Here is a 27,619-nt window from a genome sequence, read left to right as displayed (position 1 = left end):
AATCTTGGTCTCTCACTGCTGAGCCTGGCGGCAATTATATTATCAGTAATAACAGCCTATAATTTTCTTATATATAGAATAAAGGACTGTTCGTACATGTGAAACAGAAGTACTTTTAAAAAAGGAACAGAATTGTGACGAGCGCTATAATAAATCCAAAAGTTAACACTTTGGTTAACTGAAGCGACCCTGATTGCTTAGATTCATATTTGATTGTAATAGGGCAGGACTGTATTGAATGCCTAAAGAACCAAACAAGTGCGGAGAAGTGCATCTGTCAGCACATACCTCACATTATTAAACTCCGGCAACAAAGCAGGCACAATCCTGTAAACATATGTCAATATTACTGCTCAATCACATCTTTGCAAGGTTTATGAGATAACAATTTTCATATGATTCATGGTTGATCGAACCCTTTTAAAGAGCCGTTAAGGCTGAAACCCTGCGAGAATTATTGTGTCATGTGTCCATCGAAGTCAATGGTTTACGATGCACCTCTATTTCCACGCACACAGTCGCTAATTAATTTAAAAAAACAGTCTATGATTCTGATCCACTTGCATTTTAAACGTAGCCCATTAGGAACTCGCGGAAACCCGCGTTTCACAAGCCAAGCTACATTTGAAAAAACCGAGAGTTAAGGAATTTCCTTTAAAATAGAGATTGTCTCTATGTTCCTGACCACCATATGGGCGGTTTTAAAATGTCTTTTGCAGTGACCGCCAGCTCTTGAATAGCCTTTCAGATGCACAATGCCAGCAGAGGACGGAAACCATTAAAGTCCCAGGCCAGAAGGTTTGGCAAATATTCTTGGGCAGAATTTTGAGAATACAATCGCTAGTTATCGCGGGGAGGCAACAAAAGGATTCTCTTCAGGCGCGCAGTTCTCCACATTGTCACACAAGCATCACAGTCAACAGACTTTTCAGTGAAGTATGTTAACCTTTGTACGACACTATCATTAATCACTGTCCTCCGAGTTGGACTGTTCAACGCGTATACATTCTATAGGAGGAGAATGGGCCAAAGCATTCGGGCCAACAGTGTGAATGGGATTCTCTCTATGCGCCAGCCCGTTAGTTAACGAGAAAATAAAACCTTCTTTAACTCAGGCTGCAAAATTAACCTTTACATTTAAATGAGTTGTTACGTCCCTCAAAACTTTGTCGGGTTTTTCTTGTCATTTGTTTTGGTCGCTTTCTGTAAACTGTAGACCATTCCGCTGGAGTATGTTCACAGGAATCAAATCACCGTTATATTATGCCTTTGCAGGAGGCAATGGTGACATGTTTATCGACCCCATTATCCCCTGTTCTATGTACACATCTTTAACACTTTGCACCTGCACAACTTTGTGGCCGACATGATTTTTACCCCTGTTTGCCATCAACTTTACTTTCTATTTTGTTTTTTGTTTTTGTCTCCCTCTCGTTGCTCTTAGTGCAGGAATCTGAACGAACTTCTGTCCTTCAACGAATTTCCAAGCCTACACCCCTACACCCCCCTCCCCACCAAATATCCAGATTCCAATAACTCGTTCACCTGATATTCGTTGGCTTTACTGATTTTCTACCACACTCTGGCTACATCTCCTTCCTAACATTTCGAAGAGAAAGCTATAGTTCTGTGCATTACAAACCAAGACTGGCGATGGCCAGCGGTGAATTAGGGCGAATGAACACTGGACTCTGCTGTTTAACCTCAAATTTAAAACAAGTCATAATAAGCGCTCCCAACCTTCACTCTGATTGAATACAACATTTCAACTTGCACCTTACATACATACCAGCATAAGAATCTACATACTATAGACCAAGACTAAGGTTTCAATGCCCAATGGACACTGTATTTGAATACAGGTGAAGTAAAACACAATAATATTGTCAATTTCTTCAGACATAAACCGATTATTCTCGGTTGTCTTTGATATAAAGGGGGTACAGGAATTAAAAAACACACATGCCAAACGACAGACAATTAAGTTATCTTTCTTTTATGTTTTTTTTTAGGGAGGGCGGTTTGAAATCTCCGAAAGAACCAATTGTATACCTCGATCCCTGGTGCTGTTACTCCTGAGAGCTAATCCGTAAAAAGAAGGATAAATGTGCGTCCTTTTATCCCACAGCCAGACCAACTGACGCTGGGGTTAGGATTTGTTTTTTTACAATAAGGCTCTGGGAAATAAAATCATTCCTTAGTTTCTCAGTGTCTTAATCATTCACGCGGAAAACAAGCAAGGAGATAGCAAACGGATTGCGGCACTCTAGCGCACCAGCTCAGATGCGAAACACACTGGCTTTCACTATAAACCTTGTGAAAGAAAAGTGTCTAAATCCTGTAGAAGGCTTTAAGAAAAAAAGATTAAGAAAAAACTGTCACAGCGATGCTTAAACCCTTTAATTCGCTGGAGAATGTCGCACTCCCTGAACTAAAGGACAGAGTTGATAAAGATGTCTCCCTTAAACTACTATCACACCCGATATTGCTATATTTTTTTTCCTCTGCCGGTTGACAGAAATCGTCTTGAAACCATACCCCCTCTTTGAGATCTAACCCTGACTTGCGCTTCGCATAATGGACTTTTAAAAACCTACTCAAACTTCGAGGCACGAGTAGGATCTGGAGCATTAAGAAGTAGTGTGGATATTCTTAAAGGAGTACCGCTTTTTATTTGGGACACACATCTGCTCCGTGTCGCTTCAGCTGGATCGAGGGGAACAATTCGTTAGAACTTGGACATTAAAGCAATTATTCCCTCCTCGTGTCTCCTACATTTTTAAAGCGGTATCACATTGAAAAACTGCTGTGGGTAATATTGCATGCATGGTTGAGCCAATTGAACTAATCATCAAGGCCCGAATTCATGTTTAATTTCATGTAAAAGTTCGTTTGCAATATATTCCCGTATTTTAATAATAATATTGGAAATAATATTTGAATCGCCATATTTTTGTTCATCCCTCTGCAAGACTGCAATAAATAAAGGTTCAGATAACTTCGAATATTAGTCGAACCAAGTTGGCCAGAGGGATGGAAACTCTATTAAATATTTCACAATGAGGAAGCGAAGGGACTTTATAGGCGAACTTGCTTCCGTGTTTATGTTTACTTCGTTTATTTTTTTTTTTGTGGATCTTCTGATTTGGGTTCAGTTTCAATATTTTCTCGAGTTCCTTTTCAGACTATTTAGTGGATGGTAGCTCTTAATCATCTCGGAGAGAGGTGTGATTACAGATTTCCTGTTGAGGTTACAAGTTGCTTTGCGCAGGGAAAGTTAATGGTCGGAATTGATAATGCGATTAAGACATAAAAAAATTTTAATGGCGAAATGTAGAGTTGCTCTAATCCAGCCCAATGATATCTTGTAACAGATGATGGGAAAGCCTTCCTCTGCTGAAAACAGCTCGGAGATACAATCGGCTGTCATTGGTAATATAATCCCTCCTCGGTTTAATGTATAATAGAACACGATAATTACACTTCGGGATCAGGGACCGACAAGCTGAGACTAGTAACTGGTGAAGAAGACACATGGAACTGCAGATGCTGGAATCGTGAGCAAAACACAAAGTGCTGGAGCAATTCAGCGGGTCAGGCAGCATCTATCTGTGCAGGGAGTGGACAGATGACCTTTTGGGTTGGTGCCCTTCTTCAGACTGGTAACTGACGGACTCGCAATAATGCAGTATCTGCCTGCCTCGACACCAATCAAGTTCTCGTTAGCACAGGGAACTGCAGATGCTGGTTTACAAAAGAAAAAAGGCGCAAAGGGCAGGACTAACTCAGCGGGCCATGCAGCATCTCCGGAAGACATGGCTGGGCTACATTTCGGGTCAGGGCCCTTCTCCTGCCAAGAATCTCGCTTGCGATTGCAGCCAATTTACCCTCAGCAAGTTCGCACAGTGCGACAGGGACCTGCCAATCGATTGCGTTAAAGCGATTGCAATCATGACATTGCGTACATTACAACGTTTAAAATAGAAGGAAGCACGATAGATGGGAGACCTTTGTTTTTTTTTTACAAAACTAACGGCAGAGTGGATGCATATCCTTCAGAGAGAACAAATTATATCTCAGCCTGAAGAAGGGTCGCGACCAGAAACGTCACCCATTCCTCCTCTCCAGAGATGCTCCCTGTCCCGCTGAGTTACTGCAGCATTCTGTGTCTATCTGTGATTCTGGAGTAAACCAGCATCTGGAGTGCCTTCCTGCACATATATTTCCCTGCTGTCGGCATACGTTGAGTATACTTTGTGCGAGGAATATTTCCGAGTTCACAAAGGTTATGCAGATTTTTGCTTTGTTGAGGCCCGAAGTAAGCCCATTAGGTTCTGCCGTGGAGGAGATTTATTAAATAGGCGACCAGGGTTCGGGCGGAGAGCAGTCTGTGCTCGGTATGGAATCTCCCCGCGGCCTGCATGGTCCTAACTACTTGAAACAACTGTCAGACAAATCCCACCTCCACCGACATCATTATCGTGTAATTGCAGTAAACAAGTTTGGATTTCCCCAGCTATCCCTGGGGATTCCAATCAACATAATTCACCAAAAATATCCAGACAGCCTTAGCAGTCACTTCTCGTTTATGGACCCCCCTTGCAAGCCCTAGTGCTGGTGGAAACACGCCATGGGACAGAGTAAATGGTGGTGATTACATATCCGTGATTTTAATCTTCACCTGTACAATAAATGGAATGTGGCTACTATATGGCATTTTTTTAAAAAGGAAGTATCCCAAAGTGTAATTTTATTGCAAAAAAAAATCGACTTATCTATCAATTTATTGAAATGACACCAGGACCAATGACCCGTGCCTTCCTGCATGTAATTCCCAGCGGGCCGTACAGTGAGCAGCATCGAAACGAGGGTTTAAAACAAAAGACCAAGGTTATAGAATTTAAAATGCCTCGAATGCAAGTTAGGGGCGTTAGGTTTGTATCGCTTTCTCCCGAATCACCACTCCGCCACTTCACATCTAGAAGTGCTCCAGACTGCAGAAACAACTGTACTTCTACACCGAGTCTTTCAGCAAGAGTTAGGTTCCAGGATTTGGGGGGGGGTTTTCTCTCACTGGGACGAGTTCAAGTTGTTTAGAAGTTTGGAGTCTGGACTTCTGAAGCGCCCCTGTGTTGCAATACATTGGCTGCGTCGATGGCTTCATTAAGAGTGCTGTAACAAGCTGGGGATATTTTACAGAAAGCAATCCGCTGCTGTGTATCTTTTTAGTGCCCTTCTTATATTGTTTGCTTCTCAGAAAGCTGACACGTCTAATTGGCAAGTGGTGCGAGCTGGTGTCCAGGGGTCTCACGTGCAACATTTCTACAGCTGTCTCCTAGAACTAGACGCTTATTCATGTTGCTTAATGAGAAACAAAACGCTCTCTAATGAGCAATTACATAGCGACAGAATTGTTCCCATAACAAATTCTTGCGTGTGGCAGAAACATCCTTTGTACAATATATTCCGCACACTGTTGCTGAATCTGCGAACAAAAAGCAGGTTGTGGACGGAATACCTCCTCCCCGAGCTGATGACTGCCATTCACCGGTTCACTAATGACACACGGGATACGGGAGAAAAGTGCCTCACTCGCCACTCTCCCTTCCCTTCCCCGTTGTCTCCTCCCTAACCTCCCCCCCCCTCTCTAACCCAGCGAGCAACATCACTTCCAATTACATTGCACAATATCTCGCCGCTATCGCGATAATAAACATCGGCTAACCTTAAACATGAACGGCGTTGACATCAACCGCAGAAATTTGAGTACAATAATGTAAAGTCCAATAACCTGCGAAACTTTGAACAATTGGTCAATTGTACTTGTTTCATACAAATGTTTCTCAAAGTATCGGACAGTAAATAGTTAAAGGGACGCAATTGCAACAAACACTGTCGTTTGTCAGAGACTTTATTTTTGCAGTCTCTGTCCTTGGAGTAGTTTATGTTCCGACCTGTTTCGCTATTTGTCGTCTACAGGGTTACTGTGTGACAAGATAAGATTACTTAAATAAGTTTGCACCAGGTACTTGGCTTCTTCCAAATGTGATCTAGGTTTCTCTTCACCTTCCGGCACAGTATTCAAGGTTAAGGGCATTCCCCAATGAAGATATTTTAAACTAATCTCTTCCTCTCCCCTATCCGGGATTCGCTGCCCTCGTTTACCCTCGTTATTCTTTCGATTCCCGTTCTATTAATGGGCTTGGACGTTTTTGTTTCTTATCGGCATTGTCACGCACTTTAAACTTGTTTCTAAATGAAGATTGTTTTTATATTGAAGTGGTAAAAAGATGAAAGCGAAGGCGCTCAGTGAGTTAAACAGACCCCTCGTATTAAAATACGTTCTAGTTATTTAATGTCAGCGTGAATCTGTTGTTACTTAGGATGATTTTTTAAAATTTTAAATTAGGGTAAAAGAAGTAAAGTTGCAGCCAAATGATTGGGTCAACTCTGGGTGAAGTAACCCGGGCTATGAAGCTACGCCGCGCATTAATACTTAGAATTCTTGTCCGAAATTGGGGAAGGGACGGGGTACGACAGGATTGCAATGGCGACATTACATGAGCGAGTTAATCCGCTCAAGGCAAGGGGTGCGGGCTTACTCCAATAAAAGTGCAAATCAGACGCATATTGTTGCATATTGTTATTCGCATTTACCGGCCCCGCCGCTTTGAACCGGGAGAATAGTCAACGGGCCATTTGCCCATTTTATGCGTTGGTTCGTTTCGACAATCATCATGATCCGAATTAATCTAAGGGTTTGAGGGCAATATAGAAATGGCATCCTTTGATTTGATTACTATCGCTTGTGTATCCGAGTTTTTCTATTCACATTGACCGAATGTAATAAATTTGCTCCACTGAGCCTCGGCAATGAGAGCAGCTGAGAAACACATTCCAAAGATTACAAATGATTTGCCGTTAAAGGGCCGTTGAACAAACTTCAACTGTCTGGTTTAGCCTGCAGCGGGTCACCAACTTAGATGTTCATCTGAAAGCTGAATACTTGGCATTATATTTCTATCATCGTCTGTTACACTTGGAGCATCTTGTACTTTGGACTATTTAACCGCTTACAGGACAGAGCGCATTGATCATAGAACAACATAGTGCAGGAACAGACCCTTCAGCCAACAATGTCCGTACCCAACACGATGCCAAGAGAATACAATCTAATTTGCCAGCACAGGATCCATATGCCTCCGTTCCCTGTTAAAGGTTGGCCTTTACAGGAGAGTCCACGCTGTGTTCCTTACCTTGGGTTGGATGGCCAGGTACGGAGCTGCCCGGGTACCAGCCTGGTCGGGTACCCCATGCACCTGTCTGCCCGTTCAGCATCCTCAGCTTATCATACATTCCATCTGCTCCCATTTGTTGCTTTTCGCTAGCCAGGTTGCGGAGGACTCGGTTAATCGATGACACCTGAAAGCGAATCAGCCACTCTTGATCAATATCGTTAAAACGAACAGTTTGGAAGGGCCAAACATCAACGATGAAGGCGATTAATTTGAAGATTTTATCTAAAATTAAAAGATAATTTATATACAAGAATTAAGGTTAACAAATCAATATCACTTGATCTATGAAATGCGTTTCATATTAAGAACACGAATTCTTCAGATTTTGTTGTTAAGTCAAGCATAACTACTTAGCGATTTACGTAACTAGACAGCCATGTATATCCTTAGAAATATATATTTTTTATTCGCAATCACCGTTGACCATGTTTAATTAATGTGCAAAATTACAACTGAATCTACAGCAATTGATTTTGAGTGTTGCATGATCAGCCTTTACGCACCCTCGTCAATTAACTAACAACTTTAAAACAAATCTTGAAAATAATTATGGAATCAGTATTGCAAAACTATTATAATTTTGCTGAATATAAATAAATTTACTCCACGTCTTTGCGTATTTAGCTTTTAAAGAAGATCGTTTTTTAAAAAAAGATTGGGTTAAAGTGATCTGTGAGGAAAAAAATCATCAAAAGCATAAATTTCTGTAATAAAACCGACGTCTATGAGATCTCGATTTTGTCCCTGAGCTGTGGTCTTGTTAATGAAATCACACATATACTAAAAAAAAAAGTCCATGTCAAATAGGGTGTTTTTATGTGTGCACTCGTTAACGGTAATAAATAAACCATTCCCTCCGTTAAAAGTTAATTAAATGTTTTACTCACACTTGGTATATTGTCGTTGGTACAGACCCCCTCAGAGAGCAATCTGTCTCGAATTTCCCAGGCGAAGATCGAGGGGCACTCGCGTTTGTACTGAGCGATCTTGGAGACAACTTCAGGAGTTGCTACTCGTGGCTTACTCCCTCCGATTGCCCGAGGTCTGATGGATCCTGTTTCATAGTATCTGCCCAGGATTTTACTGACACAGCCGTTGGACACCTATAAGTGCACAAGCATAAATTGGAAAGCCAAGACATCAAAGAATGTTTAACAAATGAAATGGCTCTTTTAGTTTGATTGTATATATTTATGTAGATATTTAAATATAGTTAAACAATGTTGAGCTTACTTTTCGATTATCCACTACTTGGACTTTTGCATCAGTATGGGTCTACAATACAAAAATATACCTTAAATGGCAATGGGAAACGTACCAATATTGCATCAATTTGGCGTGTGCCAAAGTTATGAAAAAAAGTTTCAAACTTAAATTTGTTTTGCATCAACATTGGGTCTACAATACAAAAATAAACCCTTAAATGGCAGGGGGAGTATTACCATTTTACGATCAATTCAAGATAATTTCTTGCTCGTTTGCCAATTTCGAAAGAAATTACTTTGAAGGTACGAGTGTAATTTGTAGGAAGCATTTTTGGATTGTAGAAAACCCTTTTCTAAAAAATGTTTCAATAATCTGATTGCATATGCAGTAGGAACACTAACATCTCGCATGCAGCTTAGAGCGATATGAAATGACACAAACTACAAACATGACAGATAGAAGGTTTACCTGCAGGATTCTCGAAATATCGCAAGGCCGGGCTCCACTGTGGGCAAGTTCCACTATTTTTTGTCGAGTTGAATCAGGCAGTGGTCTACCATTAACAAACACACCGCCGAGCTGGTTCACTCCACTGTGACCTAAGGGTAAAGCAACAGCGAACATACTCAACGGCCGAGACGACGTTCAGCAAAGTTCGCTCCTCACATCGGCCTTGGTTAATCCCGCCAGATATCCCAATTGCAAAACAAAAACTGACCTATAAACGCGCTCTTTCCCTCTGAACACAGAAACTGCCAATCAAAATACCTGACTAGCAAAGAAGGCGTCGATTCAATTGCCCCAAACCGAGAAAAAAAATGCAACATACTAATCGACCCAAACAGCGCGTTAAAACCAGTGAGCCAACAAAAGCAACATTTTGTTTCGCTAAACCGGACGAGAGAGCACTTAATCGAGCGATGCAACCAACAATTCACCGCAAATTCTCATTGCAAACTCGTCTCAACCCAAGATTGCAAATAAAGGCGCGATTTTCCTGAAATCACAACTGACGTCCAATGCACCGAACACTAAACCACTGCATTTGCCCATCAGAAACAGAAGTGGGGCAGTAATTGCAAGCGCGTGAAGACTCCGGACCTGGACCTCAGACAGCTTCTGTGTCCCTGGAGGAAGCTCTTGGAGAACCTGTTCTTCTCTCTCTAGGAACGCCTGCTAAATTGGTCCAAAAAGCCACGCCACTTAGCCATAAATAAGCTCCGAATATAGGAGGGAAAATGATGGGCTTTGCTGACATTTGTCTCCAAAATCAAACTAGCTGCACGTCAACTTTGAGCTTAATTTCTAGAAATAAGCGGAAGTCTCCTTGGATAGCGCACGAAGGATAATTGAAAAGATCAGCCGCAAACACTTGTGGCAGGCATGTCACTTCGTGACACGGTTCCACTTTGAAAATCGCATCGTCACGACAAATAGTATCATGATAAAACGTCTCTTTCTGTCCGAATTTGTATATCATTCATAGCGTATTGCACCGCGCTCGTTACCCTGAAAGGACGGCTTCATTTTAAGGTTGCTTTGGGGCAAGGCGCGGTCACGACGCCGGGAACGCGCGCCCTACTTAATTCAATGCAGCTTCACGATACAAATACACAAACCATTTGACTTTTCTTTTTAAAGTACTCGCAAGGGGGCTTTCTTTGTAAGATACGTACAATACCCATTTCTAGCTCTTCCTGTTTTAACATTGATTTGTTGCAAATGAACAAAATTCAGCTTTAACGCTCAATCCTCCAATATATATATAGACAATCTCCCCAAACAATCAAATGTAGGATTAATAATACAATTATCTTTGGAAAACTTAAAGGCAAAAGGAACTCTCAATAACTGTTTTCACATACATTGGTAGTATGAGTGTTTTAACGATAATATCGGTAATTAACCCCAAATATAAATAAATCCACAAACCACACAACCAAACGGAACACCAGTTCTGGAAAGACCTTGGCATTCTCAAAGAACAGCAATAGGTGTGAATCTTTCAAACAAACCCGGCAGCCTCAGCTACCTGGGGTACTGACATGTAACATGTGGGAGTATCCAATACTCTATCAAAAGACTCTCTGTATATTAAGTGGTATGCCTTACACCGACTAACACACACTAAGGCCTTTGCAGTATCTCATTCATTCCCCTCCCCCATACCCCACCTGCTAATTTCCGGGATTTTTTTTTTTCGCAAAAAGAAGGGTATATTCAGTTTGTACAAACTGGACATTTTGATTTTTCTTTTTAAAGTGCATCTTAATCACAGTATTAATCTCCCTGCTTGGAGGGGCAGCAGTCGCCCAGTGGCGATGATAATGCGTCCTGTATTCTATTGCGAGTCATCTAATACGAAAACATATGGTGCCAATTTGGATACGATGCAGCACGCACACCCAGGAGTTATTAGCACAAAGCCCGAAGAGCCCAACGCGACCTTTAGACAAACTGCAGGCTTCACCCGAACGATATCTACTCAGTGATTTGCACAACAGTTTACTCGATAATACATACACATCCCATTTCAATTAATCCCATTAAGATTAACAACAAAAAAAAGTGTCCGGGTTTATATTTACACCTACTTTCTCGGTGGCTATTTCGATGGCGCTTTTTTGGTGGTTTTCACTGACTTAACAACTCGTTTTATTGCCCATAAATGAAAATAGTAAGAGTTTTTTTTCCTGGCGGGAGGGGTGAAATTTGGAGTCAATGTTGGAGATTAAATGTTGTAGATAACTCATGGGACGCGACCGTGATTGGAGTTGAACAAAGAACACATAAGCATTTGAACCTCCCAGATCCGTCCCATCGTGGAGATAGAATAAAATAGGAACTGCAGATATCAAATGTCCTTACAAAATAAGGAATCGTAGGCGACTGACGTGATCAAATGTCGTTTTCTATTCAATTAGTTGGTAAATTAAGATGGTAATTTTTGTGAGCGTTTAGCAGTACACACATTCACAGCGGATAGTCAGAAACCCTGCACTCACGTTAACTTTGCGATAGGTATCCCAACAATGTATACTTTGCCAAGCAAAACACAACAGACGAAAGGTCTTTCTGCACAGCTTTTTACACAATTATTATTAATTATGGGAGTCTTTAACCCTTGAGTTGCGAGAAGAGCTGCCTCTTCCACGGATGAACATTAATATTTGATAATTATTGGGTGATTGATAAAGGTCGGTGAGGCATCACTTACTGTTCTGCATGTTGGATTGTTACACCAATGTCCCACGTGGCTTGTTTATGGTGCTCTATTAGTAATAAAAAGTATGTGTTAATCAGTTAATGTCACAAACTCCACAATCGTTCAGAAATCTAATCTACAATTCTCCACTCACAGAACGAATTTAAAATAAAATAAAATAGCCAAGAGCGCTTACTGTAGAAATAGAAAACGGTAAATTATAAAGTTTAAAAAAAAAAAAGTTTAACGCCAACGATCGTTTACTGATATTTAAAGGTCGCTTGGAAATTTTGCTACTTAAATTCTGCTTGGATAATGAAAATAGTAATCACGCGAAACGTGCCTCAAAACTGTGTTGGCAATCAGTGGTCGCAGACATCTGTTTACCACTAGTTAAAGTCTTCCCTCTATGGGAAAAAGCAAAAAAAAAAAAGTTTATTAAGACAACCAGGAAGTAGTGTTAATGTAATATAATCGATGCACTTTCGCGAATTTCACTGTTTAAATTCCAGTAAATCGCTCAGTAAAGATCCCGCAGTTTATAGGTGTCTGGCCCTGGCTACGGGAAGCGTAAACTTTGTACCGGGGTCTGGTCTTTTTAAGATGGTGTACTATACTTACTGAACGTTTTATTTTATTTTTTACATATTCGGAGGTGCAACGGATTTCCGCTGGAATCCTCCCGTGCACGGGGAACAGTAAGAAGAGGCATTTTATTAAATTCAATTCAAGAACCTCGACAAATGCACACTGTTAGCCTGAACACACGGGGATCCTGTTTCTTGATTCACGCTCGTCCTAATGACTTCAATTTGTTGCTGGTGAAGCTGCCTGGTGCAATAATGTTGTGTAATAACGACACGAGTGTGGGCGGAAAGTGGTCTCATTTTAATACCTTTAAAATATATTTAAACTCAATTGTTGGCGTCCGGTTTGGAAGCGAAAATAAACTCTGAGGGGTTGTGTTAGGGACATTATTGAACGTTGTTCCACGCACTTTGGACAGTCTAGAGTCCTGCGCTTTCTTTGCAACCACAACTAGAAAGGCCTTAAGGTACTGTACACCATAACGCACTTTTGAACTTAGTTACTCCTGATTAACTTTCTTCCCCGGTCTTTAGATCTTCTTTATACTGAGGTATTCTGACACACGCTGTCTACCTTGCCCGGCTGCTTAAAAAGCTGTAACGGGAGGGGGTCAGAACTGATCGACAAAGACTACAGAAAGTGAACAATGCTCTTTATTCTGCTTACAGCCCATGCCCATCGAGCATGCACCCGACACTCCCTCCCCCCCCCACCCCCTCCCCCCCACCCCCTCTCCTCCAGCCGCCCCTCCCTCCCTCCCGGACTCCCCAAACAGCAACACTACGTCCAGCTAAACGCAGCGCGCTCTTCAAGACTTTCAACTTCCAACACCGAGCAGTCACCGAGCAGAATTATCATTTTCTTTTGTTTCCTTCTCCCACCCCCCCTCTCCCCTCTCCCTCCTCCCTCGCTACCCCCTCCAGAAATAAAGCAAGTGATTTCTGTTATGAGTATCTGGAGGTAATTGTGTTGCTAGTGCGGGTTGTAAAGGGTTGTAAAAAGATACAACAGCTCCACGGGGCGCTCAATTGCGCAGAGACAATTATAATAAAGGTCCCATTGAAGGGGTTTGCTAAAAGCGGGGTACAATAACGAAATGGACCAGCTTTAATTTTCTTTTTTTTTTACCTTCCCTTTTTCCAAATACTTCATTCTGTTTCCTTTACCACCATGAGCATGACGCGCATCCCCCCCTCCTCCCCGCCCCCCCCCCCCCCACCCCAACACCACCCGCACTTATTCTATCTGAACTCAAATTCCTGGACGCTCGCTTTTTATTTCTCCTCCTCCCTCCCCTCTTCTTTCTATTCATTAGAGATCGGTGGAATATAATTTATAGACTAGCTTTGTTATCTATTACTGCACGCACACACTCACAAAAAAAAATAAAAAAACTTCAAACAAATACTTTCTCCCAGCATGCCGGCTCTCCTGCGTAAATATTTACAACAGCGAAGGGTGACTACCTGATTACCCACAAAAGTCAGCGCGAAAACGATGCCCAGGCGCTTAACTTCTCCAACTGAAAGCAACAGAAACCGTCGCTGACCCGGAGACTTCAACAACCTTCATTGGCCTTTCCTCGGTTTAAGTAGCGGCTGGTGCATTTGCAACATTTGATCAACATATACACAAATACATCGCTTTATTTTTTAACGATGATGGATTTTCCTTACCGCAGGGGCTGGAAATGCCTTCCTAATTAGTCGGATCGCAAAAAGCAATTTATCACTCCCTCCCCGAAAATTTCACACGCTGTTTTACAGCCTTATCAAACTGTAGTTTTAAAATAATAGAAAACTGAATCGCCAGCTGATAGATTTCAGTGCCGTATTTTCAGCCCACTCACTGCTTACTATTGTCGACTCGGTGCAGGGAGAGAAAAAACCACACAAGTGCTGATCAGGCAAATGTTTATCAAAGGCCCAAATAGAGTCCCATCCTTACCCCCCTTTCATTTCTACGCCGAACTGCGGGTGTCAGTCCACCGATTGTGATCTTCCTCCGTCTGCCCTGGTGCAAATTTCGACCCAAACTGGAACACAGTTTTGGCTGCCCAGCCGCTCACGGCTGCCCGAGGGTGTATGTTTTGAACTATTCAATGAAACACCACAAGCGCACCAGAACAGTCATAAAATCCCCGCGGTACCTATTTCCATTTCTGATTTTTTTTAAATAATAATATTTACTCTTGGAAATTCTGCAAAGAACAAGCTTAAACCGGGATTTATTTACCATTTCCGTTCACACTGCCATTTCATTGTTTTGTTTACTGTTAAGACGCACGCACGTTGCAATAGAAATACTTCTACCCATTTACAAATAAACCTGTGCTGATCTTTCTATGACGTGTTTATTAGATTGCGCGGCCTGGTGAAGTCCATGTTAATTTATTTGGATGGCGAGCAGTTAGTTCAGAGTGAGATTTGTAAAGTCCAATGCTAAATGTCTTACTGGCCCTTCTCATTGAAGCTGAATTTGAAATTATATTTTAGATCCAAATGAGCTCTGAATTTACGACTTCCCGAAAAAAAAAAATCACAAACTGAGATTGTTTTTCTTTCGCCGGCCTGTGCCATCTTTTAATTGTCGGCAAATTAATCTCTCTAAATTAAACAATTTTTGCAATAAACAAGTAGCGAAGAGGGTAATATTTATGGGATAATTTCAGGAGAAATGCAATGGAGAAGGGGGAGACTCCGTTCGATTATTTTGCGTTTTAGCAGGCAGACGTGCAAGCGGTGCTAGTTGGCTGAACATTAATTCCCGAGATGGGAATGAATGTTAATATCGAGGTTTTAAACAAATCCCAACGTTGGTACAGAGTAAATATGAGTTGGAAACACTGAGGAAGCGGCCCTAATGAATCTGCTGATTGCTTAATTCAAACTGACACAATACATCATCGGGTCATTGCTTCTGCATGAAACAGCTAGCTTTGGCCTAGAGTGAATTATTTTGCTCTTTCTTATCATTAATAAACACCAACTACTTATAAACATGCAGAAAAAGTGACGACAGAGAAACCCATGTTCCAGTATCTCTAATACATTGCCGGCCCAATGTCAGAGAGCTTGAGTTACATTCGCTGAGGGAAATTTTACTAAATTCTTTGGTTCATCTCTGAGAAATGTATTTATTTTATTGTTAAAATAAACGGATGCGTGGCGGCCGTCCACGGTTAAAATAAATCGGCAGCTATTAGTACAAGCCAAGCAAATGTACACAAATGAATATTTCCTTACGTTGAATGGGAGATTAGGGGGAATAAAGCTAGGGGGAATAAAGCACTCCACAAGTTAAGACCGGCGAACGATTGAACACCACGGCGGTAAATTGAGCTAAATTCCCATTCAATTTCCGACAGATTCCCCAGCGTTTTATATTCCTGATCGAAGATTACTCATGCGCCCAAAGCCATATTTCAAAACAAGCTGCCAACGATAAAAAAGCTGGTTAAAGAGTAAAATGTGTTTGCTAAATCGGAGTTGTGCAATAAATAAAAGGTTGGAACTTACAGGAAATGTATCTTTCCTCGCGATTGAGGATTGTGAAACAATGTATTGAAAATTCAACAACCAACATTAAAGGAGAGCAAGTAAACTCACCTTTACGGGGCATTCCGACTCCTTGGCAACATGTCCTGCAAACAGTTAAGATGATGGGCCACTTTTTTTAGCCTTGCCAATAAATTATAGTTTCCCCCCACACACACATAACCAGACACACACACACACGCACATGCACACGCACACACAGGAGTAAATTCTTGCGAAAGAGACAGAGATTGACAATGAAATCTGCTGTCACGGAGGAGATGGGGGGTTATACAGGCACACGGGGGGGGGGGGGGAGAAACGGGGGAGAGAAAGAGAGAGAGGGAGAGAGAGAGAGAGAGAGAGGGAGAGAGAAAGATAAGAAAGGAGAAGCAATGAGGAGTGTGTGTGTGTGTGTGCGTGTGCGTGTGAGAGAGAGAGAGAGAGAGAGAGAGAGAGAGAGAGAGAGAGAGAGAGAGAGAGAGAGAGAGAGAGAGAGAGAGAGAGAGAGAGAGAGAGAGAGAGAGTGAGAGAGAGAGGGGAGAAAGAGGGAGAGAGAGAGAGAGAACACACCTAGCTGATTGCTGTTTGTGCTAGTTGTATTAATGTATGTCTGAATTCGGGAGGTGCGCTCGCCTCGCCTCCACTTCACTGGCCCATTAGCAGAGAGTGACCTTTGTCATCATCAGCTAGCCAAACACTTCCTCCCTGCGCCTCTCCAGAGCGGGAAATGCACTCTTTGAAACACACTCATCACTCCACGCGTTTTTTTTGCACCACATGCAAATGCACACAAATAAATATTTCCTTATGTAGAGCAAAGGAGACGGCGGGTAGGGCTGGCCCGGGAGTAGATCCTCGCTGTTGCGTTAGTCTCAATGGGAACACTCTATGGAGATAGTTTGTGTGTAGAAAAGTTTTTTTGTCCCATTATACGGCGAAACCGTGGCGTGGCGTGGCCATTTATATATGCACAAAAATGCCCATCAAAACACAATGTACACATCCCCCGAACAGCTGACAAATCCCACGGCGTTATTTTAGACCAATTGAACATTTTTCACTCCATTAATAGGGAAAGTTTTGTGGGAACCGAATGATAACTAAAATGATTTTAAATATCAGGAACCAATCGCTTTGACAACCATGGTTCCTAAATGGATAGGCTTCATTTAAAAGGATTTCATCTTTAGACCAGAATGACCTTTGTAAAGTAAACACGCTACTTGACTGTGGGTATATTTAACATGGGTGTTGTTCATTATTATTTCTTTCTTAAAAAGTAAACATGGATCGATGATGAATTATCAGACACCTATCTCTGGAAATGTCCCTACGCCGGGAGGAAAGAGAGGGTCCCAAGCCCCCTTGACAGCGCTGATTAAATACACATTTACTTTGTGGATTCGCGACCTGGTAAATAGGCCTTAAGTGTCTTCAGAGAAAACACTCACAAGCTTGTCCACGCGCCCTTTGTTTGCTCGGTGCCCGCTATTAGCTTTTCGGTGCCAGTGGTAAGTTAACCTCAACTTTTCTGAAGGAGATAGTCAACGTTTTGAGTGAGAATGGGGGAGCATCGAACACATTTCCCATTCTCCACAGAGCAGTGTGCCCAGCCTGTTTCAGAGCTGCTCGCCGCAAGATCTCACGATTTAATTGATTATTTCCAATAGGCCTTTGGCATCTAACTGGCTGCCAGAAATCGCGGGGGAAGCAAGTAAATGACCACACACCAGAACTATATTTGTTGAATGCCCAACTATTACTGCACACCTCAGTAAACACCAAAGAACCCCCCCAGCGCCTCGTTTGAGGTTACAGAGGCAACACCAGTCTCGGCTTGGGGTGTCTTCATTATAGATCCACTTGCAATGGAGGGAGGGAGAGAGAGTGGGAGAGGGAGGGAGGGAGAGAGGGGAGGGGGGGGCGAGAGGGAGGGGGAGAATCGGTGTGGGAGAGGGAGAATAAGAGACAGAAACAGAGAAAGAGAGAGAAAAAATCAAGCAAGCAAGAGAGAGAAAAGAGGGCGGGGGTCTTAAAACGCGGAAAGCATAAAATGAAGTCGTGGTCGCATACACTTGACTTCTCTTGACATGTGAAAAGTGCTAAAAGTCAGACCTCATCAATAAAGTATCTTGAAAGTGAATACGAGCACTGACAACCATTGCATTCCTAACTAAAGTACAATGCGGAGACAAACGACTCTGCCAAACACTTTGCATGAGTCTGAAAAGGACGCCTCAATGGGAACTGGATAATGAGCTAGCCAGACCGTCATGCACTGTCATCTCGAGTCGTGCCGAGATCTGCCACTCTCTTAATATGGATCCAACACAGTCAATCTTTCCTCCAGCTAACGCCAATATTGCTGGATACCAGTGTGATTTTTGTTTTTGGAACTACGTCCTTGTCGAGGTCATCTGCGAACGGTTGGCCGTCCGGAGAGTGGAGGGAGATGAGCTGGGGGTGGACGGAAATGGGGAAAAAAAGTGTTTTTTTTCCAGGAGAGTTATAAGTCACGCTGTGATCGGGTACAGAGTTTGTATGGGAACGTCATCCTTTTTACAGCGAGTGTGGAATAAGAAAGATGGAGGTGGGAGGGGGTGCTTGTAACTTCTCCGTTCTATTATGCAAAAGAAGACAGCACTCGTTTCACATTGAAGAATTCCACTCTCTGTAACACAAATATAGTTTGGGTTACACGGGCCCCGGTGGCGGAGTATCGGAGACTCGCTTGCATTCTCCCCTCCTGAACTGTAACTAACGCCGAAGTAGGGGAGAAACATACAGGCGAAGCGAGGAAAAGTTTTGGAGCCAGGCGCGCACACAACTGCAGGCGTTGAACAGACAGTAGTATGAAAAATAAACTTTTGCAATTCAAATCTGCAACAATCTATTGGCCAACCACCGATAACCGGCGATGGAATTATGGCCTGACAAACAGCGCGCAGAGACTTGCCGGCCTGATAATTTATTCCAGTAGCAGACAGAAGTCCACACACTGAAACTCTTCCGAGTTTCGCACCAGACTTCAAACAGAAACTCCACAGTCGCAACAAAATAAATGCACATGACTATTTTGTGAAAATGAAAGAGAGTTACAAACCCGTTCCTTGTCGTTTGGCTGCTGGAATGGGGACAGCTTCGAGATCTTTGCAAATTAGCTGGAAACAATGGGGCATTAGTCAGACTGTGATTATTTGTAGAGTGGATTCCGCCCCGCCGTTCTTTTTAAGACAATTTAAAATGAATCTCCACCTCTTTTTTTTAATTGCGGACGTTTAATAAAAATGCTCGCTTCTTCGGATTCTTCTCTTTTCTGTAACTTGTTGGGACGAGAGATTTAGTTGGGGAATAAAGGCGTCGCTTCTCAAGAAACAAAATTAGAAGATAAAGTCGGTCCCTTTCTAAAATCCGCAGGAGACGATGGTGATTTTTTTCTCTCTCTCTCTCACCCTCTTTCGTTGCAAGCTCAATTAGCGCAGTTGGGATTAACACGCACTAATACGGGCCAGAAGACCTTAATCTTGTCGCTATTTCCCCCCGGGGCAAAACGTTCTTTGTGGGCCCCGAAAAAAAAAGTTTTAAACACACACAACACCCACACACACAAAAAACAAAATACGCAGAGAGGGAGAAGTACTGAATGCAACTGACGTCATTCTGTGGGAGAAAGGGATTTATTAAAGCGCATCGGCTCCAGAGCCTGGGGTACATTGGCTGCTATGGATTTACCAAGGAGTTAGAAATAGGCGCTAGCAGCCAATGGGGAAGCACTGGAGACATGGTTTATCATTACAATAAATCTCCAATTGTTCGGGCTGTACATTTCCTCATTGCCTTTGGTGCGCCGTTTTAAAACTTCATCTCTGCAATAATATACACACATACATTTTTAAAAAAATCAACCAGGCCTGTGTGGCGTGTACAGCTGTTGTATCTGACTAAGTTCCTTCCTCTTAAAATGTGCAGAGATTAAAAAAGTTATGAGGAGATTATTACCTGATCCAAAATTCTCTTCTCTGTGGGAGTGTTGAGGTTGGGTGTGTGGGAGAGAATGGGGGAGGGGGGAGAGAGGGGGTGGGGGGGGGGGGGTTGATTCTGGAGGAAAAAAATCCCTTCCACTCCCCCTCTCTGGAGTTTAGGGGAAGAAACGGAGTGACGCCATTTTACTGAACATGGCTCTCTCCAGCTTTTGCAAGTAAGGGAAAAAAAATGCAGTTTCAAAAAGTCTGCTAAATTGAAATATTCTGAGCAGTTTTACCGCCGAGGACGCATTTGAATGAAACAGTCGAAAGGCACCCGTCGGAAGAAGGGCTAATTAATTTTATGTAAATCGCAGGGGCTTTAATAAAAGTTAAAATGGGAATCTCACGCGGAAGTTCTGCTGTATTTTTGATGTGACACCGACTTGCAGAAGATAAATCGTTATGCCGACTATTACTTTTGTTATTACTAGGCCGCGGGCTCCAAGTAAAAACGTTCACTTAATTATTATTTTTTTAATTTCTCAAAGAGATCAAGTGGAAAGAGAAACCCGTGGACAAGATGTCAAAAATTCCCTCCCTTGTTAAGAGCGATTAATCTAAAAGGCGTTCTTCTCTTCCCCCCTACGCCAGTGAATGGAAAAACGGACAAGAAAGTTGGCGGACAGGGCGACGCAAAACAGCGAGAATGATACCTAAACTCGGGAAGCAGGAATATATCTCACCCAAAATTTCAAACCAAAGTGTTCGAATTTAAGTTGGTCTGATTTGTGAATGAAAATAAATATAATCCCAAATAGATTCTGTGAAATCGTGCAGTATAAATACGAAGAGGCCATGAACGGCGGAAGGGTTATATATTTTTTGCGAGGCCCAGCTATGATTTGAAACTTTCTCCAAAATAGCATCCCTTCTCCGTCTTATAATAAACCGTGTTCTTAATTCATATCCAAATGAATAATAGAATCCATAAGTATGAACACATGCAAGGAAGAGTGAACGGGCACCCTGTTTAAGCTTGCCGCTTTGGTACAGAATTAATCAAATATTTGTTTCATTTTTTTGTGATAGTTGAGATTATTACTATTTTTTAAAAAAAATTAAAAATCAATGAGGGATTAGATGACCATGACTTCACAACAGGAGCCCCTTGCCTGCGGTTTAATGAAACTAATCGTTACCATTAATGCAGGTTGCTGCGGTTCAGTGCGATTAAATACCTTTTGGCTGGAAAATAGTGTACAAAATCACCCAATTAAAGTAATTATAATAAAACATGCTTCGCTTATCTATGTAGACATAAAGGCAGAGGTTGCGTCAGCTCATAGACTCAATACAAAACCCCCAAAATTACCTTGTCGGAAAGTATATGAAACCATCTGTGCAATACGTTTGAACAGGTCTTCTGACAGACAATCCAACTTTGAATCCCGCTAGAATTCAGCGACTTTCTGGTCCATAATATAGTTTTAAAAAAGTCTGGGGAGAATTGACTCCCCTCCCCAGGCCTCGATGACAATATATCGTCCCAGCAGAGCTGACAAGTTGCTAAAGTAACGTTTTAACTGTAACCCCCTCCCTTCCTCCTCCGACCCGCGATCCCACTCAACCTCAAGAAGTCCAAATCACTTAATGGTTCTAGTACAAAAACTGACCTCGACTCATTGCATTAGCAAACCAATCTACCAAATTCCCTTCACAATCCACAGAATACTTAAAGTCCTCTTGTCTGCTCCACTCGGTAAACGGTGGAGATGTACGATTCTGACAACTTATCCCAGCACCCATGCCTTGCGGATACTTTATGCCTGCCTGTGTATTGAACACAAAATCTTTTCTCAGCTACAACACCGACACAAAGTGAAATCAAGCCTATTCTCTCCGCCTGAACTCTGGAGAGGCTTGGCCGTCTCTCCCAGCTCGTTAGTTTTCTGGTACCCTTCGAAAAGGCTTCACGAATATTGAAAACAAAGTCGATGTTACCCAAGCCTGGGAGGAAAGACACCCAATATTCCACCAGCCCCGGAAACTTATCGCACATGGAAGATCTACGCGTTTTATTAATACGTACCTCGGGAGGGATACTGGAACAGGAATGATCTCAAGAGATCAGGGAGAGAGTCTCTTTGAGAACATATTCCCGGAGAAACATATTAGGTTTAAATGTGCATGTCTCTTTTGGTTATACGGGCAAAGGGGGCTTATACTCAGGGTAATTATGTTACAGGCCTAATCTCGATATGGCAGCTGGATAAACAGTATCTCACATAAACATCTCTAATTAGGGAGGAGGGTTTGTAAGGCAGAACGCTCGATTTATTACTAAGGTATGGTCCACTACAGAGAGGCCCTTGTACAGTAGCACCTCCATCCAATACCTTGCTCCAGCCGAGTCCACGAGAACGACCCTCGGATATCTCTCTGAGTGATTTATGATCCTTACAAAGGGAAAAAGTGAGATGAACACAGCGAGCTGCTTAAGGTGAGTTGGTCTGTTTTTCTTTTGTTTAACCCCCAACTATACTTCACTCAAGAGTTACTAAAGTTCTAGTTTTGATTGCCACAAAAGGGGCAATTATCTTGACCAGCCAAAAAGTAGAAACCTCCCCTTAAACTGGGCTAATGATTTACCTTCAATAACGTTTTCTTTACATTTCCTAATGTACTTTTGTGCAACCACGGTTGATGTATACAACTGCTTTAAGATCACCCGATTTATGGAACTTTGATCTACACTAAGGCAGTACAGAAATTCCTCTAACGTAAACCCGATCCTGAAAGCCGTTAATTATAATCGGTCCGAACGGAGACCAGGGATCAAGTCCTTTTCTTGAGGTGCCTCTCGAGGAATTAATTCTCTCGTTAGGCGAGTAAAGAGCATTCTTTCGCTGTCGTTACTTTAATGCTGAGGTGTGCTAACGCAGGCGGGCCAACCATGTATATCTTCTTCCACGACCTAAGCATTTCAAAGATGGAAACGGGAAGAATTGGCAAGGCTAGAGGGTTGCAGCGTCTACGCGCCACCTGTTAACTTTGAGAGCAACTTTGTTGCCCGTCTCTTCCCTCCCTCTCTCTCTCTCTCTCTCTCTCTACTCAACCCCTCCCCGAACTGAACGGTTGTAGCTTCCTGAAACATTACATATTTTAATGATATCCGCCTTGACTGATTACAATTGGCACCGTGCCCCTCTGCAAAAGGCCCCGCACACGCTAATATATCGAGATATTATAAAAAAAAATGGGCTAAGATCCGGCTCAGAAGTTCAAATCAGCCGCGTGCAGATCTGAACTGGAAAGATGTTAGAGGAGGATTTCTAAACAAAACAAAAATACAAGCGATGAAAGGATGGGAAGGGAATGGAGAACAGATAGGGGAGGTACTTGCGTGGAGCTGAGGAGAGCGAGGAGCGGCGAGGTGAAGGGAAGGAAGGTTCACAGTACCTGGATCAATGGCGGTGATCAGAAGGCTCTCATTGTCTTCCGGCGAGGGTGACTTGGAAAGAGTCAGGACAGGGTTTATGTCGCCTTGTTGGTTTTTTTTTTCCAGAGCGGGCTGCCGTTCAGAGTTTAAATGTCACGGGGACCACGGATCGGCTTTTCGATCAACACAAACTTTCCCCCTTAATATCAGCGTCAGGTCGCCGCGGATTGGAGCAGGCGCCTGCGTGACGCGGTGGCACCCTGTGCAAACACAAGGAGCCGGCTCGTTTTAAGTGGAAATGCTCCTCGGTTTGGGAATCGTCCCACCCTTCCCCGCCGCTCCCTCCTCCCGCGTTGTGAAATATGGAAAAGACCGGAAGCACTCAGGGAACGCTGATTACTCTTTTGTGCCAAACTTATAAATGCCCCCTTTAAGAAAAGAGCGGCCTCGTGCTGTTTCCCCCAATATGGCTATTTATCCGAAAGCAACATTGCAAGTAATGGCGATAAACTTTTCATACTTCAGTGTACGATTGGTGTTGGCCGAAGGGAAGTCAGGAGAATGCATTCATTTTATGATCATAGAAGTATGATCCGAATTCCATATTTGATATAGAAACATAAACATCCAGTTCTACAACAAACACATTGGCGATCTTTAAATGCCAATTTCCAATGCAGCAGTGTCGCAATGATCGTATAAGAATCGACCAAGTTCTGCAGGTGTTTCGTGGCCAATTCCGTTCTCTGTACGTGTCATCCAATTTATTTTGTGGTACACACGTAGCACCGGGTAGAGAAAGTGATGTTTATCTGGTGTGAAGTATGAGACACCAGCCTTCATATAACAATTATTCACGCAATTAAGTCCCACTGCCTGACATTAAGTGGGGAAAGATTCGCCAGGGCTAATAATTGCTTTATATAATTTATCATTCACCTCAGTTCCACGGCCGGTTTCTCCGTGATTTAGTTCGAAGTCACCAATAAAGTAAACATTGATCTATTGGCGCTCGGTTCTGTTTATTGAAAGGGTTCAGTCAGGTAGAAAAATCAACTTTCTACGTCTGCCTGGATACCTTCATTAAAACGGTAACTCGCCTCAACTCAATGGAAATAGATGGAAAGTGCAAGCCATCAACCAGCTTACCTGACTCTTCTTCTTTACCACTCCCCGTCTCCACACGGTCCCTGAAAATATCTTAAACACTTGTCAACAGAAATGAAATCAAGCCTCACACTTCCTGTCTAATATAATGCGCTGCTAAGTGACTGATGATACAGGTTATATTCTTCGGAACATCGCGAAATGCAGGGACACTTGGATAAAGGGCCCCGAGTCGCACATCTCCTTACAAATCATGACATTTATGGTTCCCCGGCTTGTGACAAAGGAATATCTGAGGTCATTCAGTCTCAACATATAAAAATACAAACACACGTGTCCATACAGACCCAGAGCGCGTGGTCTGTATGTCCTTTAATGTGCGTTTTCGTGTACATCTGACTCACATTTCATGCGCCATGCACATTTCAGACTTACATGTACATTCTTTCAAATAGATACACGCTCTTATATAGACACAATTAAGTGTACTGAAGTATCTGTCTCTGTGTGTGTGTGTGTGTGTGTGTGTGTGTGTGTGTGTGTGTGTGTGTCCGTCCGTTCATGACTTGTCTAATGGGTGCGTACGGGTGCATTTGCACATCTTTAACGATTTGTATCAGCTTGTTCGAACATTTAATCAACCAGGCATCTCATTCAATGCCAGTATAGTTTTTTTTACTGATTTTCAGATAGGCCATTATTTACACATATTTTGCAGAGTAAATAATTGATTAGGATCTACCCCCTCAGCGCCACGGTTTACTGCTCTGAACTAAACATTCAAAGAAAATAATCTGCACGCCTGCACCGGTTTTCCTTTCTCTATACCGACTGAGTTCGATTATCAACCTGAAAGTTGTATTGAAGGATCGCAGAACAAAAATAACCCTTTGGGTATGTTATCGCGAAACAAGCGATTTTCTGTTTAAACAGACGTATCTTCATCCATCTGTGTCTAGATAGTTGTATGTATTTTTATATAAAAGGCAATAAGTATATTTTATTTTATATATTTTATTTTATATATTTTATTTTATATGTTTTATTTTATATATAAATAAAATATGCACACATACATTGAATAGCACAAATGAATAAAATATACAAGCATGTGTATAATTGCAGGAGGATTTGTGGAGCGGTTAAGGCGCTTTGCCTTTAGTATAGTTACACGCCAATATCCATTTTCTAAATTGGGCTATTGTCCACTTCTTTTTATAGAAGGTAGGATATTTTGTCACGTTTTGGCTTTCTGTTTTATGTCAGACTAAGTGAAGTAATGGGTTTTAAAATAAACGTGTGTATTTACCATGTCAGGAAGGACACAGGAGCGAGTAGTGTTTACCTCCACTCTGGATATGACTTGACAATATGTTGGCCAGTATGGCAGGAAGTCAGCGGATAATGTTTCAACAGTTTTATTTTAATGAGGAACTGTCAGCGAAAGGTGCTTTGCTAATGATGCGACCCGTTGCTATTAGGCGCGCTCTGAAACCGTGCAACCGACCAGGGTGCTGGAAGGAGGGGCTGGAAATGGCGTGTTGGCCCCTTATCTGTCTCTCGGCAAAGGTAAACGGAGTTAAAACAGCCAGGTGTTGCCTCTTCCTCTCTAAACTACACAACTCTTCAAAACGAGTTCATCCGTGAATCAATCTGTACAGCCTGACCCGTCGCATAAGCGCGGGATTGTTTACATGGCTTACATCACGAGCATTTGATGAGTTTATTTTTCTGTGCATTTAACTGTGGCTAGATGTCAGAGGGAGCGGGTGGCGACTTCTAGTTAATGTGGTGTTTTAAATATGGGGTACTTCATCTGCGCGTATTTTGTGCCAAGTGACACGATCTGAGGATGGCTGACATTAGGTGTAACGCTGGGTACATTTGAAGCAAGTAGACACCAGTGTCTATATTTAGAGCCTTGCTACACCAGGTGATAGAACACTTTAATATCAGGGACATAAGCAAGATTACGCCACGTGTCCTTGATGGGAAGGTGGTAGATAGGTAATTAACAAGGGGGATTTTTTCACTTGCTTATTCATTGAAAAAGAAAGGTTTGCATTTATGTAATGCCACCCACAACTTCAAACGGTTCGTAAAGCACGTCAGAGCGAAGTGACTTGGAAATATAGACACCTTTGCCGTGATTAATAAGTTTCTACATTGAAACTTAAACACAAGCCCTGTTCAGACCAGTTTTGGGGGTTTGGACGAGGTAATAGTCCATGAAGAGTGGAACTTTAGTTGTAAGTGGGGATGAAAGATGCCAAGTGTTTCGTGAATTCCATAGTGCCCGAAGGGGCAATATGTCGAGTAGAAAGTAATTGTCTTTATTCGGTGACAAGATTCTCGAAGCATCAACAAAAAATAAAACAATATCAAATATTTGGAGTCAACTGAGATATCATCACTCAAATGCGCAGCTGCGGGAAGCACCTTTATAACACGTCCGTTAAAGTATTTTCCTAATATAAAACTGATGAGTTGGTTTAGGGTCCCAAGATATTTAACTGTCAGAATATGATCAGAACAGCAGTAAATAATGCTTAAGATGTCACATTCGTATTTGCAGTGTCTTTATTTGATATCACTTAGCTGACAAAATTACTAGTTATTCGGTTTGCCTTTTCACGCGGGATATTGCTATTTTAGACACCCTACATAGAACGTGATATCTTCGTTTTCAAAATGTAGGTATGATCCATTATTGCCCCTGATAATAAATTAATATGCCGCTTGGATTCCTGCACGATTTCTGACTCCTTGTACAACTTAAGGAAAAAAGATAACTAGAAGTTATAGTAATGGGTTGCTGGGACTGATGTATGTATGTGGCCATGCACGATGCTTCTGCTGTGCGGCCAACAAAAGGAAGCTGCTGTCTCTTTAATTATGGCATTCTTAACATGAGGTGCAGCATTCGCTACAGAAATTTAAATGATTAACCTGCCTATTCACGCAGTTTAGGCCACACCGTGAAGCTGGCCCGCGCAAGCTAAAATCGATTGCCAAAGAGCGGGAGATGACTAAACCGCGGACACAAACAAGCACAGAGGGATTTAAAAAAAAAGAAAATCAAATTTGCCGGAATAGCTATGGAAGCTGGAATTGAACGAAAAGGTGTGACGGGAAGCGAGAAGCGCTACAACGAAATACGGAGCCGTTTCACCAGCAGGTGAGATGACGAGGAGTGAATCCATTTTAAGATTTCATACCATTGCATCTTTATGTAACACAGCGGGCAGCATCCAAACTCGGTGAAGGAGCTG

The 27,619-nt window shown here is 42.3% G+C and overlaps 1 protein-coding gene across 10 annotated transcripts in view; it reads right to left on the bottom strand.

Moving 5' to 3' along the window:
* Positions 1-23,440, bottom strand: part of LOC144602442 (paired box protein Pax-6) — a 34,594-nt gene extending 11,154 nt beyond the window's left edge. The window contains exons 1-7 of one of the 10 annotated variants that reach the window (XM_078415582.1): positions 23,261-23,440; positions 12,053-12,116; positions 11,722-11,776; positions 8,973-9,103; positions 8,532-8,573; positions 8,186-8,401; positions 7,257-7,422 (exon numbers count right to left, since the gene is read on the bottom strand). In XM_078415582.1, the coding sequence (XP_078271708.1) occupies positions 7,257-7,422; positions 8,186-8,401; positions 8,532-8,573; positions 8,973-9,103; positions 11,722-11,731 (565 nt within the window). In that variant the 5' untranslated portion in view covers positions 11,732-11,776; positions 12,053-12,116; positions 23,261-23,440. Of the gene's footprint in view, positions 1-7,256; positions 7,423-8,185; positions 8,402-8,531; positions 8,574-8,972; positions 9,362-11,721; positions 11,777-12,052; positions 12,117-12,604; positions 12,673-12,784; positions 12,805-15,905; positions 16,262-18,939; positions 19,504-23,260 lie in introns of those variants that run through there. The other 9 variants (XM_078415581.1, XM_078415580.1, XM_078415584.1 and 6 more) reach the window with 9 other exon arrangements.
* Positions 23,441-27,619: the final 4,179 nt, after the last annotated feature.

This window comes from Rhinoraja longicauda, chromosome 18 (assembly GCF_053455715.1).
Source record: "Rhinoraja longicauda isolate Sanriku21f chromosome 18, sRhiLon1.1, whole genome shotgun sequence".
In the NCBI taxonomy this organism is placed as follows: Eukaryota; Metazoa; Chordata; class Chondrichthyes; order Rajiformes; family Arhynchobatidae; genus Rhinoraja; species Rhinoraja longicauda.
This window is presented reverse-complemented; position numbering and strand designations above follow the sequence as displayed.